The sequence below is a fragment of the Ahaetulla prasina genome, chromosome 3, assembly GCF_028640845.1.
Source record: "Ahaetulla prasina isolate Xishuangbanna chromosome 3, ASM2864084v1, whole genome shotgun sequence".
In the NCBI taxonomy this organism is placed as follows: Eukaryota; Metazoa; Chordata; class Lepidosauria; order Squamata; family Colubridae; genus Ahaetulla; species Ahaetulla prasina.
Window position 1 is genome coordinate 913198 of NC_080541.1, and position 17738 is coordinate 930935.

At 41.3% G+C, this 17738-nt stretch overlaps 1 protein-coding gene across 1 annotated transcript in view; it reads left to right on the plus strand.

Annotated features, from left to right (window-relative positions):
* Window positions 1-77: 77 nt before the first annotated feature.
* The window catches only part of NUGGC (nuclear GTPase, germinal center associated), an 87541-nt gene continuing 69880 nt past the window's right edge, over window positions 78-17738 (plus strand). The window contains exons 1-5 of the mRNA XM_058174751.1: window positions 78-205; window positions 5581-5733; window positions 14399-14595; window positions 14817-14926; window positions 17486-17563. Coding sequence (XP_058030734.1) covers window positions 5582-5733; window positions 14399-14595; window positions 14817-14926; window positions 17486-17563 — 537 coding nt within the window. The 5' untranslated portion in view covers window positions 78-205; window position 5581. The remainder of the gene's footprint in view (window positions 206-5580; window positions 5734-14398; window positions 14596-14816; window positions 14927-17485; window positions 17564-17738) is intronic.

A 17738-nucleotide genomic window follows, 5' to 3' on the forward strand; every position in this document is an offset into this window, starting at 1 on the left:
TTGCAGCCTCTGCGAGGCGTCGGGGGGAGGGGCGGCGGTGCGCGCAGCCGCAGACGACGGTCCCAGTTTCGGTTTCGTTTCCCCCTCCCCCGGCCGAGGGCGCGGCGGGTGGGCGGGGCCTGGCTGTGGCGGGAAAGGAGGCGGGCGCGACGCGGGAGTGGCCGGCAGCTGCTCGCGGGGCTCCGGCGCCCCTTCCAGGTGGCAGGTGCGGGGAGGGGCCCGGGGACGCGGCGGGGGGAGCGGGCTGGGCTTGGCGGGCGCTGCAAAGGAAGGGGCCCCTTTTGCCCCCGTCCCGGGGCAGTTCGGAGCCCGAGACCCCCGCGGAGCGACGGGCAGGAGAGTTGGGGAAAGTGGCCCTGCCCGCTGCCTGGGCCGAGAGTCTCCGGCTTGGGTTAAGGTCCCTTTGCGATGCCTTCCCTCCGCTCCGAGCCTGGCTCTTCCTCCCACTCTTGCCCGGGTGACGCGGCCGGCCTTCTTCCCGGGGCCGCTGGCGACTTCGGCCGCTTCGCTCCCCGCTTTTCTCGGCCGGGGCCAGGCGAAGGCTCCTTCTGGGAGGGAGGGAGGGGCCCTTCCCCTTGCTCGGGAGCCCGGCCTCGCCTTCCTTCCCCAAAGCGCCCGAATGGAAGCTCTGCTCATCTGGGGCTGCAGGCTCCCCATTGGCGTCCGAGTCCCGAAGGCGCCGCTCTTTGCGCTGCTGGGCGGAATAAACGGGTCGCGTCCCTCGCTTTGTGTGACAAATGGGCTCCGGTCCAAATCCGGCCTTTGGCCAACCTCGCCCGCCACCGTCTCGGCAAAACGAAGAGCTGCCCTTTTATTCCATTGCACCTTTGCAAGGGGACCCGATGGAAATCGGTGAAAGCGGAGACGTTAATAATGAACGGAAAGCAGTAATTGAAAAGGAAGAATTCATAGCTATTACCTTAATATATTTAGAAATATATTAGCTTATTATATACTTAAATACTTATTAGCAGGATGGGGTCAAGCACGTTCTCCAAAGAGTAAGAACTGGAAAAAAAATCTTACAGCGAGAAGTAAAATTTCAGGCCAGCTTCTGTGCTCCAAGAGAGAAAAGTCTGGTCTAAGCATGTGGTGGTTAGAGAGCGGTTGGGACCGGAAGGCCCCTGAGGTTCTGGGAGGTTTACTAGCATGGCTGAGGGGGCTCAGCTTCAGACAGGACACATACCAGAGGTCTTCCAGTCCAACCCCTGCTCAACAGGAGACCCTGCATCTTTAAGTCTTACCGAATTTCTCAGCCAACTGTGGAATTCTGGGAGATGAAGTCTTACAGTTCCCAACCGTGGACGCTCCTCCCCTATACCATTTGAGACAAATAGTTGTCCTACTCTCTTAAAATCCTCCAATATTGGAGCCCCCACAACTTCTGTTGCTCCATTGATTAATTGTCCTCACTGTCAGAAAATTGCTCCATAGTTCCAGTTTGGATCTCAACTTGATAAATTCTTATGCCAAACCACTTCCTGAAATGATGCTTTGGTTTATAAAGCCTAGCAGGATGATTCTTTATTCTTAAGATATGTAACAATATTAAATCTTGTGCTTCATAGCTGCTGCTGACACAAAAGCTTTTGAAACCTGTGTCCTCGGGAGACTCAATGTGCTGAACGAATATTCATAGAAAATGTCTATGGAATATATGGAATAACCCATATGTGGTTATATTGCACAGATATACTCCATTCAACATCCAAAGTGGATCAGGGCAGCTTTCTGTTGCAAATTGGTTCTTGAAATGTCTAAAGGACAGATTGGCAACTAACATTTGGCATTATTAATACTGAATTTGAGAACTATGTTTAAAGATTTACATTTCAAAATCTAGCCTTGGAGAGCATTAAAAGCTAGGTAGATGAATTGGAAATACCAGTTTTATTGCCACAAGAAACAAGACTAGACTCATCATTTACAGAATCTGAATAACAGCTTTCCATTTAAAAAAAAATATGGAGAATCAGCTCATTGAGATTTATTGGTAAATTCTACATAGAATCCATAGATATTTCAGTTCCACAATGTATTCGTGGATTACACTAAGGAGAAAATAAACCTGTACTTCATACAAAGTTCTAAAATGTTCTCCATGAAAATGGGATTTTGAGCCTGTAGCAGGTCAGGCAATTGATTGTGCATCTTCCCAAATCATCAACAGTCCCAAGTATAACAGTGCAGGATCTGATTTTTATCTTGGGCCAGTTAAGATCTGCAGTGGAATCAATTAGCATAATGTCTTTGCCATGAACGGATTTCTCTGTCTGTGGCAATGGCCAGAGCAGGGGGTTGGACTTGAAGACCTCCAAGGTCCCTTCCAACTCTGTTATTCTGTTCTACTCTAGTTGCCTTTTGACTCCCTGACATCACTGCTCCCTCCAGACTTCTCCACAAGCTCCCAAGGGAGCACATGAGCATCGGCTGGGCTGGGCTGTCGGGAGCCGAGTCAGGCTCTGCCCCTGTGGTTGCCTTGGTTCTATCGTGGCATTCTGCAGATTGGGCCCCTGGGCATCTGCTTGCCGCTGGTGTTGCAACTGTGCTGCAGCCAGATGCTCATCCGACAGCTGGGGACGGTCCTTGAGGATTGGAGGCTGTTCCTGAAGTGCTCCAAAGGGAGCATGAGATTTGCATACCTGATGACAGCCTTCTCAGGTGCACCAGATAGGAAACATGACCAGAGGAGATGATTCTGTTTGATGATGGTGATGATGATGATGATGATATCCATTTAGACTCTTGGCGACTCCATTGGCCAGGTCTCTCCAAATCTTCCAATCATATTATACTTACTTAAGGCTATGTGAACAGACGTTTGAAAGGCTGATAGAACAGATTCCCCTCTTGTCTCCTTTGCAGCCTGAGAAGCTAAAGAGGGACCCTTCTAAGCCTCGTTCCCCGGCCATTATACAGTTGAGGGTTATGCCCCCTTTTGTCTGATTCTCATCTTTTCCTTGTCAGCATCTTTTCATCCCGTCTCCCAAAATCAGCCCCAAAGCGCACCTCGTAGTTTGACATGAATAGCTCCCTTAGGGCCTTCCTGTAATCCATGGGTCACACACTGACCCCTTTTTGTTCTCCTTTGACTTCCCCAGTTATCCAAAATAGATCAGTGATCGTATTTATCGGTCTTTTCTAAATATCTGGCATCCCTTTTTCCAAACAGGGCTCTAAACGTTTTTATTGTCTTCTTTCTTTGGTATTGATACGTTAAACCAGGGGTAGTCAACCTTTGTATACCTACCACCCACTTTTGTATCTCTGTTAGTAATAAAATGTTCTAACCATCACCGGTTCCACAGTAATGGTAATTTATAAAGTGTATCGTCGTCTGCGCATGCCTCTCGCGCATCATGGATTGGGTTTGGGGGGGGGCGCCGGCTACCAGCTCTGCTTGTCTGTTACAGCTGGATGGTGTGGGGGGAGATGCGCGAGCTATTCTGGGACGAGGCTCTTGTTTGTGGTTGCACTAAAGCGCCATTTAGTTTCACTTGCGTAACGTGAACTAAACTTATGCGTGGGTGATACAAATAGTATATTTTCAGAAATTTAAATTGTCACGGGGAATTTTATGAAAACCTAATGAAAATGTTTTTAAATAATGCTATGAAAATTTTTTAAAAAGTCAATTAAATTAAAAAAAAGGAAAGTGCTTCAGTATCAGACAAAACCCCAACCGCCCACCATGAAAGCTGAAACGCCCACTAGTGGGCGGTAGGGACCAGGTTGACTACCACTGTGTTAGATTGACCACTTCTAATTGGTTGGCCATTGGGTCGGTTCTACCGTAGCTCAGTTGGAAACTTCACCTATTCTTTGTCCATTACTTGCCTTATTCCGGTAGATATTTCATAATTCCTCCAGCCTTCTGATTGGTAAAAGGCCGGCCGTCAGAGGGTCAGCCGACAGAGGGTCAGTCCCTCTGTCTCAGCCCAACATACCTCACAAGGTTGTTTTAGAGTAAATAGGAGGAAGGATTTTTATGTATATTTGCTGACTTGAGTTACATATAATGTAATTAAGTCCAGATACAAATCAAATAATCCTTGGAGAAGTGACCTAATTACATTTCTCGGTATTGGAGGTTCTTGTATGTAGAGATCAATATAGTCCAAGCATATTTTCTTCCATAAGGTTTCCAAATTTGACATTCCAGCCTCCAGGCGGTGGCAGCAGAATATCTTACTTTCAAGTAGGACGATCATAAAACTCATAAATTCTTCTGCATCAGTGATTAGAACATAAACTTAGCTAGGTTTAGCTTGTTCACCAAGTCCAACTTGGCCATTGATTGCCTTGAACCCAAGAGCTGCCCCTCACTGCGTCCTTCCGGATTAGGGAAGCCAGACAGGTCCTCCTTTGTGCTTCATGTCTCGGGTAGTAAGAACAACTGGCTGAGAGGGTCCAGTTCTAGCCCATTTCCATTTGCTGATGTCTGTCAACGTGTGCTGGCTTCTTAATAGCTAAGATAGCTAGTTGGAGAAAAGAGGAGAAAAGGCATTAGCAAAAGAAGTGTTCAGAAGCACAGCGAAGGGACCCTTGGAGCAGTCATTCCTTTACTAATTGCAAGGTTAGAAGAGCGAATGGCTGTACTACTACTCGTCCATCTGCTGCTGTTATTAAAATAACAGGCAATCTCACTGGGACACGTAAGCCATCAAATGGATTGTCTTCTTTTGGTCTCATGGGCTGAATTGAACCCAAGAGCTATTGTTCATTCATTTAAATCAGGGTCCCCAACCCCCAGTCCACGGCCGGGTACCGGGCCACAGTCTGTTGGGAACTGGACCGTGCAAGTGGTGGACGAGCGTGCAAAACCATCCGCCCTCACCCTGCCACTGCCACTATTGGTCTGCAGAGCCGCGAAGGTTGGGGACGGCTGATTTATATAGTCCTCTGGAATTTGTGACGGTGCCTCTTTCCTGCAACAGCTAATGGGAGTTTGAGAATTTGAAGGACAGTATCTGAAGTTGATCTGAGCAAATAAGCAGCTAAGGAATCTGATTGTTTCGATCTTGGAAGAGCTAACAGGCTTTGTGGATGAATCAAATGACAGCTTCTTTCATTGCATGCTGCCGAATAGACCATACCTGGTTGGTGTGTACCTGCAAGCTGCCTCCTGTAGGCACCCAATGAGGTAGCTCTACCTGGGACAAACTGATGCAGGTCCCGCAGTATGGGGAGTCTGGGGGTGAGTGGGGAGGGCAGGCAAGGAGGCTCTGCTTTTCCATAGCATGGAACAGCCTCCCTTGGAAATGATCTTGGTCCCCGGATCTGATGGGCCCTCTCCATTTGTTAAAAAGTTGGACCTCTGTGGAGTCAGGCCAACTCCTGTCCTCGGACCCTGCTACCCCAGGAAAGCGGGTGGGGGGGAGGGAGGATGATCCCTGCGAGAATCTAGCTGGTGCCCAAGGGAGGAGGTGGTGGGCAGGGCAGGGCTGGGCTCTGGGCTAGGCGGCTTCCGCTGCAGGGCAGCATCCACACGCACAAGAGAGAGGAGCTTCATCCCACAACGCAGGTAGGAATCCATCCTCCAGCTGTCCAAGAAGATCCTTTTTTGCTTTTCATTGACAGGATGAATCTGCCAGGCCGTAGCTGGAGTGGGAGGGAGGGGGAATCTCCTGAGACGGCACTCCCCTGTCGGCCAGATGGCGAGGGCCAGCGGCTGAGTCATCTGCGCAGCATAGGCTCCTGGGCTCCGGTCCCTGGCGTCAGTCAGATTATCCAGTAAGTAACGTCCGCACCTGATGGAGGACAGACCTCGTGGTCAGGGGTCCCTCCAAAGGGGGGGGGACAACAATGTTGCCGCATGGCCACCACTGCGTAACCAAAGACCCCCTGACCCTCTTAGACATGCAGTGTGGGGCTTTGGTCATATAATGATAGCCACCCCGGGGACTTTGTTGTTTCCCTCTCTGCAGACAGCCCTGTTTAGGATACAGGTAGTCCTTGACTTACAACAGTTCATTTAGTGACTGTTCAAACTTACAGGGCACTTTTTTTTTTAATTCAAAAAGTTTTACAGAAAATTCCCCCCTCCCCTCCCCCCTCCCTTCACAACCCCCCTCCCCCCCCCCCCGACTTCCCGGAACGAGCACAAGGTATAGTTAAAAATAAAACAAACATATGCTAAAAAATTTTCGTCCCAACTTAATTATACCCCTACAATCATCAATTCCTAACTTCCCCCGAAGACAATCAAAAATAATACATCATCATCATTCAAAGGCAGTCTGATAACTCTTAATCTGATATCTACTTTGAATATAGTCAATCCATTTTTTCCATTCCTTTAAGTATCTTTCTTGCGTATTGTCTTTCAAAAAGGCTGATATCTTCGCCATCTCAGCCAAATTGGCAACTCTCAATATCCATTCTTCTATTGTAGGTACTTCTTTTTTCTTCCAGTATTGTCCTATTAGTAATCTTGCTGCTGTTATTAGATTTAAAATCAATTTAGTCTCAATTACTGTACAGTCCGTAATAATTCCCAACAGAAAAAATTGCGGCAGGAACTTTATCTTCTTTTTCAAAACATTTTGTAAAATCCACCAAAATTTTATCCAAAAGGCCTTTATATCCTTACAAGTCCACCAAATATGAAAATATGTAGCGTCATCACAATTACATCTCCAACATTTTGCTTGCATATCTGGATACATACACGATAGTTTCTTAGGATCTAAATGCCATCTATAAAACATTTTATAAAAATTTTCCCTCAAATTCTGTGCCTGCGTGAATTTAACATTTCTAACCCAAATTTTTTCCCAAGTTTCCAATAATATTGGCTCTTGAAAATTTTGTGCCCACTTTATCATAGTCCTTTACCAAGTCCCTTTCAGAATCTATTTCAAGTAACACATTATACAATCTCTATATGCTCCTGAGACTGATTTCTAATTTGCTTTACCAAATTTCCCTCATTCTGCTCTATACCAATTTTCTGATCTTCCTTTCTTTTAGCACGTAGTTGCTCATATTGAAACCAAGTATAATTTTTCCCTTCTTCTTTTAGTACGTGCAAAGATTTTAATTGCAAATTACCTCTTTCAGTATACAAAAGATCTTTATATGTAATCATTTCCTGATTCTGTTCTATATTTATATTCTCTATTGTATGTCTAGGACTTGCCCACATAGGAACCTTATAATTTAGTTTATAATGTACAGGCTAAATGTTGGAGATGCGATTGTGAAGATGCCACTTATTACCATATATGGTGGACTTGTAAAAAAGTTAAAGCATTTTGGATTAAAGTATGGTGGATCATGCAGAATATTTTGAAAAAGAAGATTAAGTTTACTCCGCAGTTCTTTCTACTAGGAATAATTATGGATTGTACAGCTATAGAGACTAAATTGATTTTGAACTTAATAACAGCCGCAAGGCTTTTGATTGCTCAATATTGGAAGAAAGAAGAATTACCTACAATTGAAGAATGGACACTCAAAGTATCAGATTTGGCAGAAATGGCAAAAATTTCTGCTTACTTGAACAAGAAAAATATATTTTAAAATGGAAAATGTGGATTGATTATATTCAAAATAAGTATCAGATAAAAAAATATCGAATAACATATGAGTAAATTTAGGAAATATTTTGTATTAGATTTATTTCTGAAGGAGAGGGGAATTGAGAGTGTGATTATGTGTGGAGTGACTAGAGATTATAATTTAGGAATTATTTTGGATTATGATTGTTAGTTTTGATACCCTGCATTTTGTTCTGGGAAGTCAGGGTGGAGGGTGAGGGGTAAGGGGGAGGGGAATTGGGGGGTTGAGGGTAGAGATGGAGTGATGGTTCATGTACAGGGTTTATTGAAGATGTATAAATATAATTAATGCAGGGTCGGGTCTGCCCAGTTACCATTTTAGAACGGTGGGGAGGGAGAAAAGAGGAGAGAGTAGGAGGTAGGAAAGAGGAGAAGAAGGAAGAGGGGTAGAAGAGGGAGAAGGAAGGTGTAGGGTGGAGGGAGGAGAGGATGTAGATAAGAGAAGGAGAGGAAGGTCTGGAAAGTAGAAGAAGGTAGAAGAGGGAAGAGTGTTAAAAAGGGGTGTGGTGACTGGGCAAGCCCGACTAATTGTATATAACTGTACATTGGATGAGCTGTTTGATATGATTGTAAAAATAAAACTTTTTTATGAAAAAAAAAAGAGTATTTTTTCCAAACACGCAGAAGAGCAATTCTTAACACATGATTTTTAAAGGCCTTATCCATTTTTTTGTCATAAATTAAATCTGCATGCCATCCATATAGCAAGTCATAACCTTCTATATTCAAAATTCTTTCCTCCGTTAAATTAAACCAATCACTTATTGCAGAGAGAGCAGCTGCTTCATAGTATAATTTAAAATTGGGCATTTTTAAACCTCCCCTTTCCCGAGAATCTTGAATTATTTTCATTTTAACCCTAGCTTTTTTACCTTCCCATATAAATTTGTTAATTCCCTTCTGCCATTCCTCAAGATTCTTATCTTTCTTAATTATTGGTATCATCTGAAAGAGGAATAAAAATCTAGGTAAAACATTCATTTTAATAGCAGCTATTCTCCCCAGCAAGGATAATTGCAATTTTTTCCAAACAATCAACTCCTTCTGAACTTTTTGCCATAAAACCTCATAGTTATTCTTATACAATTTCACATTTGACGATGTAATATAGACCCCTAAGTATTTAACCTTCGTTACAATTTCAAATCCTGTTATTTCCTTTAATTTTTCTTTCTGTTGTCTGGCCATATTTTTTATTATCACTTTTGTCTTTTTCTTTTTTTTTTCTTTTTTTTTTTATTGAAAGAGTTTTAAAAAAACAAAAACATTTTCCCCCTTTTTCCCCCCTCCTCCCAAAACAAAACAAAACACCCCTCCTCCCCACCCCCGGCTTCCCGGGTCAATCACAAGGTAAAGTCCAATCCAAATAACCACATCCAAAGCTTTTCGTCTCCCAGCCCCCTCCCCATTACATAAAATAACTTTCTAATTATTCAAAGGCAGTCTGATATTTCTTAATCTGATATCTGTTTTGTAGATAATCAATCCATTTTTTCCATTCAATTAAATATCTTTCCTGCGTATTGTCTTTTAAAAACGCTGAGATTTTAGCCATCTCAGCCAAATTAATAACTTTCAATATCCATTCTTCTATTGTAGGTATCTCTTCTTTCTTCCAGTATTGTCCAATCAACAGTCTTGCTGCTGTTATTAAATTCAAAATCAATTTAGTCTCAATCCCTGTACAATCCATTATAATTCCCAAAAGGAAAAATTGTGGCAGGAACTTTATCTTCTTCTCACTTTTGTCTTTTTCTGATTTACCTTAAACCCTGAAACCTTCCCATATTGATCAATTATTTCCAACAAAGATTTACTAGAATTTATAGGGTTTGTTAAAGTAATTACCAGGTCATCTGCAAAAGCTCTCAGCTTATATTCATGTTGTCTAACTTTAATTCCCTCTATCTCCTTTACTTCTCGTATTTTATCCAATAATGGTTCTAGAGTTAAAATAAACAATAATGGTGATAAAGGACATCCCTGTCTTGTTCCTTTCGCAATCTTAAAAGGTTCTGTTAAGCTACCATTAATTATAATCTGTGCTGTTTGCTCTCCATAAATTGCCCTAATTATTCTTGTAAAACCATCTCCTAATTGCATATTTTCTATTAATTTAAATAAAAAATCCCAATGCAATCGATCAAAAGCTTTCTCTGCATCGAGAAAAATAAATGCTGCTGGAATAAAAATTTTCTTTTCTAAATACTCCAATAAATTAACAATCTGCCTAACATTATTCCTCATCTGTCTCCCTTTTATAAATCCAGATTGATCATTATGAATTCTTCGCTGCAAAATCAACATTAATCTATTAGCTATTATTTTAACAAAAATCTTCTAATCATTATTTAAAAGTGAGATTGGCCTATAATTCCCAGGTTTAGAACAATCCTGTTCCTCTTTTGGTATCAATGAAATAAAAGAGGTTCTCCATGAGGGGGGAATTCCCCCTCCTAATTGTATCTGATTAAATAATTCCTTAAGTGGACCTAACATCTCATCCTGTAAATTCCTATAATAACTAACTGTAAGCCCATCCGTACCAGGAGTTTTCCCCATTTTTAATTGTTTAATTACCAAAATAATTTCTTCAGAGGTTATAGGCCGATTCAGTTCATCCTTTTGTTCTAAAGTTAAATTTTTAACCTTATATTCCTTCAAATAATTATCAATATCCCTGTTCAATATATTATCTTTAAGATATAAATTTGTATAATATTCTAAAAAAGCTTTTTTAATTTTATCCTGTTGATATCTCTCTTTGCCTTTATATTCTATTTTTTCTATAGTACGTTGTTTTTGTCTTTTCCTTAAGGTGTATGCTAACCACCTACCAGGTCTATTTGCATTACAAAAAGTATTATGTTTGGCATATTGTATATTTGTTGCCACCTGATCAGCTATTATCATATTAAATTGACTCTGTAATAACTTTATTGCATCTTTAAGTTTTTGATCATGCGGGTTATGTATTAATAATTGTTGTTTCTTATAAATTTCCTCTTCTAGATACCTACGCTGTCTTTGTTGCTTATTTCTCTATCTGTTATTAATATATATTAATACACCTCTCATAAAAGCTTTACTGGCATCCCAAACCATTTCTATCGATGTTTCGTTATTCAAATTATAATCAAAAAATTATTTCATCTACTTTTTACATTGATTTTCATTATCCTGATATCTAAACAAATTTTCATTTAATCTCCAAGTTCTTCTACCTTCTTTTCCATATTGCAATTCCATCCAAACAGGACTATGATCAGACAAACATCTTGGAAATATCTTAGTTTTCTTCACCCTAAAAAGCAAATCATTAGAAATTAAAATAAAATCAATACGTGAGAAGGATTGATGCCTATCAGAGAAAAAAATATAGTCTCTTTCCTCCAAATTCCGCAGTCTCCATACATCTCTCAACTCAAAATCTTCTATCATGTCAAAAAAGGATTTAGGCAGCTTTGCATGTGCAGGTATCTTCTTAGAAAAAATTCTCTTGTCCTTTCGTGTATCTATTACTCCATTCCAATCTCCCAATATAATACATGATTTATAATCCCATAGAATCAACTTATCATACAACATTCTATAAAATTTTTCTTGTTGCTGATTGGGTGCATATATACCAAACAAAAGGGTCTTTTTTGTTTCTATTGTAAGTTCAATAGCAATATATCTTCAGTGAATATCTGCCTCTGTTAACATGGCTGGTATATCTTTTCTCAAATAAACCACTATGCCATGTTTTTTGTCCAAAGCTGAGGCAACAAAATGTTTACCTAACTTTGAGTTTATTAAGTACTTTTGATCTGATAGTTTAATATGCATTTCTTGTAAGCAAATCACATCATTTCTAAATTGTTTCAAATAATGAAATATTTTTCTTCTCTTTTGAGCTGAATTCAAAACCATTGACATTCCAGGTCAAGATTTTATTTGCCATTACTGGCCTGCTGAAGCTTTTGAGCGATCAGCTGAAGATCGTCCTCCCGTATCTTCGGCCGTGCTCCTCCCACCGCTTCTGTAGCAGAATCCTGAACTTTACTTTGAGTTTGTTGCTCCTTTTCTTTACGCTTAAGGGCTCCCTTCGTCAGTCTTTGTTCTTGTGGTTGTTCCTGAGATGGTAACATCACTGGGATCACTTCAGCTTCCACACCCATTTGAGTCTCTTGAATTCTTTTTTCTATTATTTCTACTTCAAGTTTCAGCACGCTAGAAAGAAAATCTTTGGCCTTAAGCACTGTATCAATACGATATCTCCTTCCTTGATAATACACTGTCAAACCAACTGGAACCTCCCATCTAAATTGAATCTGGTATTTCTTAAGTTCTTGTGTAAAAAATGTAAAGTCCTTTCTATCCCTTAACATCTTGGGAGGAATCTCTTTCAAAACCTTCAGCTCCTGTTCTCCTATTTTCAAATTTTTCTGAAATGCAACTTGCAAAATTTGATTTCTCACTGTCGTTTTCAAAAAATAAACCACAATGTCTCTTGGAAGTTTCTGCTGCCTGGCAATCCAGGAATTAACTCTATAAATTTTGTCAATTTGATAAGCAACCTCTTGTGGATCAAGTTCAATAAATTCAGCCAGAGCTTCTGATAAAAAAATTTTTAGATCTTCCCCTTTCTCCTCGTGCAGGCCCCTAATTCTCAGAGCTCCTTCCATCATTCTATACTGCATCACTACCACTTGATCTTCATTTTTGTCCAATTTGATTTGCATTCCCCCCATTCTATTTTCTATTTGCTGATTTGACTGAGCAATTTCTTGCACCTCCTCCTCCACCACCTGCAGTCTTTTTGCCAAACCTTGGAAAGCCATCAAAATATCTTCTCTTATCTTTTTATTATTCTCTTTTATTTCTTCTCTTATTTTCTCATTATTATCCATCATCTCCTTAAACCTTTCTTCAAACACTTTCCCTTGCTCTTTAATCAAATCTTCTAAAGCTGGTTCAGAACCCCTTCTACCCCCAGTCTTAGGTGGTTTAGTAGCCATTTCAGTTTTTAAAATTTACAAAATGTAAGTCTAGAAACTTCTCTTTTCCCCTTTAAGTATAAGAGAGCTAACTTCATTAGAATCCACACATAACGTTTCTTAGCTTCTTAGTTACACAGCCTGTTTACAATTCCATTCTTCACTTTCACTTCCTTTCAGGCGCCATCTTAAACAGTCAGTTAAAACAAAGAAAAAAAAGTTTCTCTTTTTAAAAGGTAGAAGTCAGGAAATCAAAAATACTTGCAATCCAGTAGTTGTTTACTTGTGCTTATTCCGTCTGCTTATAGAAATCCATAAAGATAAGACAATTAGCAGAGATGGACACTTTCTTCTTTTCCTGCTTTTGCAGGAGCGCACTGAAGGTCGGAGCTTGGCAGGGTTATTTATGGGACTCGACCCTCAGGGCTCTGCTTAATAAAAAACAAAGCCCCTGGGGAGTCTATCACTCCCCCGCAGCTCATATCTCTCCCTTTCATCCAGGGAGGGAAATTAAAGCTGGCTTTTTCCTGGCTTTTATGATGTTCAGTACGGAGCGCCTTAATTAGACACTCAGCGAAGAAGGTGGCGCCACCGGAAGTCGAGGGCACTTTAAAAAGTGACTTAGGACCGTTGCAGCATCCCCATGGTCACCTGATTTGCATTTGGATGCTTGACAGCTGACTCACATTTATGTCCATCACAGTGTCCTGGAGTCAGGCGATCTCCTTTTGCAACCTTCTGACAAGCAAAGTCCATGGGAAAGCCAGATTCACTTAACAACTGTGAAACTAACTTAACAAGTGAAGTGATTCACTTTAGTACTGTGGCAAGAAAGGTCATAAATCGATGCAAATTCACTTAACAAATGTTTCATTTAGCAACATTTTTTATTTTTTATTTTTATTTATTTTTCAAATTTATATACCGCCCTATCTCCCTAAGGACTCAGGGCGGTTCACAGGCAGTTAAAATACATATAAATACAAATTAAAAAACAACAATTAAAAAACTTATTCTATTGCTGAATTTAAAAAACAATATAAATAATAAAAAACCCCTTAAAACCAATAACTTTAAAATCTAATCCAGTCCCGCGCAGATGAATAAGTGCGTTTTAAGCTCGCGACGATAAATGTTGGGCTCAATTGTGGTCAAAAGTTGAGGACTACCTGTACATAAAGGTCAGATTGTTGGTTTAATTTTCCACCCCTGTTCTTCCTCTCCCACTTAAATTTGCATTTCTGCCTGTCAATTGAATCCACACGTGTCTGTCATGCTATTTCCTTCTTCAGTTCTCAGAAAAAGGATGGCAGAGAATGAAGAAAACCTCCTTTATCCCAATCCCCCCTCTTCTCCATCCCTTTCTGATGGCCGCGCTTCCCCTGAACCTGTGCCTGGCTGCTCCTGCCTTTGCTTTCCCAAGCCTTTTGCCCCGGTGGCAGCTGCCTTGGCTCAGGAGGTTTGGGGCAAGGACACTCTGCCAGGCTTTTGAGAAAAATGATGGCGGATCTCCTTGCCCGGGCCTTGTCCTCATCTGCTGGCTGGCCAGAGGAATTTTCTCTCAGCCATTACCTCCTGAATGGATTTTTAAAAATATGGCTAAACTAAATGTTTTGTCTCCTGTTTTGGTGTCTGCTTTTTAACATTGTGGTGGGGATTAGGCTATTCCTGAACTATTCTGGCATCTGACCTCAATGAAGCTGCTATCTAAAGCAGGGTTCTCAGAACTTGGCAACTTTAAGAGTTGTGGACTTCAACTCATGCTGGCTGGGGAATTCTGGGAGTTGAAGTCCACAATTCAGCAAGTACTGAACCATGCAGGAAACTTACAAACACTTATTTATTTTTCCCAAGCTTTTCCAAGACTGTCACCCTCTTCGGCCGAAACATCCGGGTAGTGGACTACTGTCTCAACTCTCCTGCTGCCGCCACCACCACGGACCTCAATTACATCTCCCGTATCCACGCACGGATAATCCGGACGGACAGTGACTATGTCCTGGTGGATTCCAGCTTGACGGGCGTGTATGTCAACGACATCCGCATCAAAGGTAGGTGTGGGCAGCAGCTTTAAAGAGGAGCAAAAGTACAGCTGTGAGGACTGCCCTGGTTGACTGTCAGCCACTAATAATTATTTTATCAATGGCAGTTGTGATCCCAAATCCAGCACAGTTGTGCCAAATTGTGAGTCTGTTGCAAGAGGAGCTTCGTGAAAAAATCTCTGAACTTTAAATATATTCTGAAAACTTTTAATTGATCATTTTGTCTGTAGGTAGAGTAAATTTGCGAGAAGGAGATACGGTCACTTTTGGCCATCCTGCTGGGAAGAACCTGCTCCTGGGAAGCCACACACGGCAGCCAAATTCGCCCTTTTATTTTCTGGTAAGACTTTTCTTTTCCCTGCACAATAAATGCACAAATTGGCCAGAAAATGATTTATTTTGATGATTAACCATTTTATTTGCAAACAGCTCCTAACGTTAAATGAGGAATGGCAAGAGAAAAAGGCATAAATTACAGCCTGACCTTGCAGTGTTTTTGATGAACTGATCTGGGTGACCTTTTGTTCCTTCCTACAAGGTTAGGATGCTACTAGTTGCACAGGCAGTCCTTGAGTTATGGCAGGAATTGGGATTTCCATCACCAAGCAATGCAGATGTAAAGTGCAATATGACATGACTGCATTCCTGTCCCACATGCTGGGACATCAAACAAATCCCGCTGGTCGTTAGGCAAGGACCCCAAGCCAATCCAGCTCAGTCTAGATGTTGAGACACGGGTGCAGAGAAGAGCCACAAGGATGATTAAAGGCCTGGAGACTAAAACAGGAAGAACAGTTGCAGGAACTGGGTATGTCTAGTTTAAAGAAAAGAAGGACTGGGGGGGGACATGATAGCAGTGTTCCAATATCTCAGGGGCTGCCCCAAAGAAGAGGGAGTCAAGCTATTCTCCAAAGCACCTGAGGGCAGGACAAGAAGCATTGGATGGAAACAAATGAAGGAGAGAAGCAACCCGGAATTAAGGAGAAACTTCCTAACAATGAGGACAATTAACCAGTGAAACAGCTTGCCACCAGAAGTTATGGGTGCTTCATCACTGGAGGTTTTTAAGAAGAGTCTGGATAGCCACTTGTCTGGAATGGTCTAGGATCTCCTGTTTGACCAGGGGTTTGGACTAGAAGGTCCCTTCTAACTCTGTTTTCTGTTATTCCTTTCTTGGTCTCTCCCAGGGCCCAGCCTTGGTAAGGTAAGGGACTGTCTCTTCTGTCTCCTCTTGAACTCTCTCCCCAGCCGCCTATTTCCTGCCCCCATCTCTGCCCTTTGAGCATAGTAGCACCCCTCTAATTCAACCCCAGCTACTATTCATGCTGGGGCTGAATTAGAGGCCCAGGGTCTTCAAGGGTCTCAGCTGGCCTCCACTGGCCTCAGCTGAATCCACATTCAAATCGATTCCAATTTTGTCTGGAATAGCTTTTTCTTCTTCTGTAATAGTGTTTGCCCCACCATCCGTCTATCTATACTGTTAAATATTCTTAAAATTAATTTCTCAGTCCATAAGTGCCAAATCTTCATAAAAGCCTCTCTCGTTAAAATATTTTTTCCATTTTGTATTGATATATCAATGTTCTTCTCATTTAAGTAATTGTTGTTACTTAATAGAGAAAGAGAACACAATAAAAAGGGACTTTGATAGTTTGACACCAGAAGGAATCAAAACTATCAAAGTCTCTTTATTGTGTTCTCTTTCCAGCAAACCAAAACAATCAAACGTTTCCCATAGGAAGGATTATTATATTTAATAACAAATTCTCATTTCAAAACCCATCTGGCCCTTTAGCCTATTTTTAACTTTCCAAGATCATCACTTTGAACCTCTTTTTCCTGTTTATTCCAAAAGAATAAATACTATTTCTGTAAATCTTTGCACTCATTTGTTAAATATCTGTCACAAAGATGAAAGAAACTCTCCCAGGGAGCTGCTATGTGGAGTACATGTGGTTTATCTCACAGTTTCCTTGTTCCAGAGAGATTTTGCCAGTCTGGATTCTGCATCCAGCTGTGTTCTCCATGTGGAAGCCATCCTGTTCAAAAAGAGACTATGAATCTTCACCAAAAGTATATTTCTTATCTCCTGATTGAGGACAACAGTAGACTAAGATACGTCTGAAGGAATGAGGATGACTTTGCAGGAGGTAACAGTGGCTGAGCAACAAGCCTGGGCCAGTTGAGTCTCCTGGATAAAGGTTGCCAAGAGATTGGCCACTTGTGCTTCTCAGGAAGAGACCACAAGATCTGCAGCCAAGTCATGGCTTTGGGGGACTGGAAGCCATGGAAAAGTCATCCAGCTCACAGCCATAGGGATGACTTAAGGACACCGAGTTTGTTTAAATTTGCACTTTCTTAAACCGCATCTAGATTATCATTATTTCAAAGCTAAAAGAAGCCTTCGGGACAGCAGGGCACAAAAACAGTGAGCCTTCGGTCCCGATTTTTATCTTTATGACATGTTTGATTAGGGAAAAGACAACAAGAATGTTTATTAGCGACTGAAACCTTTTATGGACCTTTTGCCGAAAATGGGAAAAAATGAACTGATCATCGGAAAGGGTAAAATTTGGGAAGAAAGAAATCATGGAAACAACCTTAACAAGAGAGGATGTTGAGTGAGTTTGTACCCACAGAAGAGAATCTCTGCTGCACTTCAGGATTGAGCTGTGGAGTTCTTGGCGCTTCTCTGACCTTGCTGGCTTTCTTGTGGACCTTCCATGAGCCAAACTGGCTAGTTGGTAATAGCTGTAAAGAAGATCGGAAGCTGCTGCTTGTACTTTTTTCTTTTTCATCTTTATTTACCACTTTATTCTTTTCTTTTTTAAAACTTGTATCATTTAACTCTTCAGGGGGAAAAAAAACCATTTGTAACCCTTTTTCTTTTTTCTTTCAGTTTGAGCATTGCGACTGCGGTCCTGATCAGATGCAGAGTGTTTATGGAGACAGAAGAAATTTCCCCCAACTGTTAAAAGTGAGAAAGACAAACATGTGTTTTCAGTTAACAGCTGAAAACCATTATTTCCCTTTAACACTTGTTGAATAAACTACAACAATCTCCTGTAAACACAACAAATAAAGTCATGTTTACAGGAGAGAGCTAGTTGGGTCTAGTAGTTGAGATGCCAGGCTTGAAAATAGGAGACAAC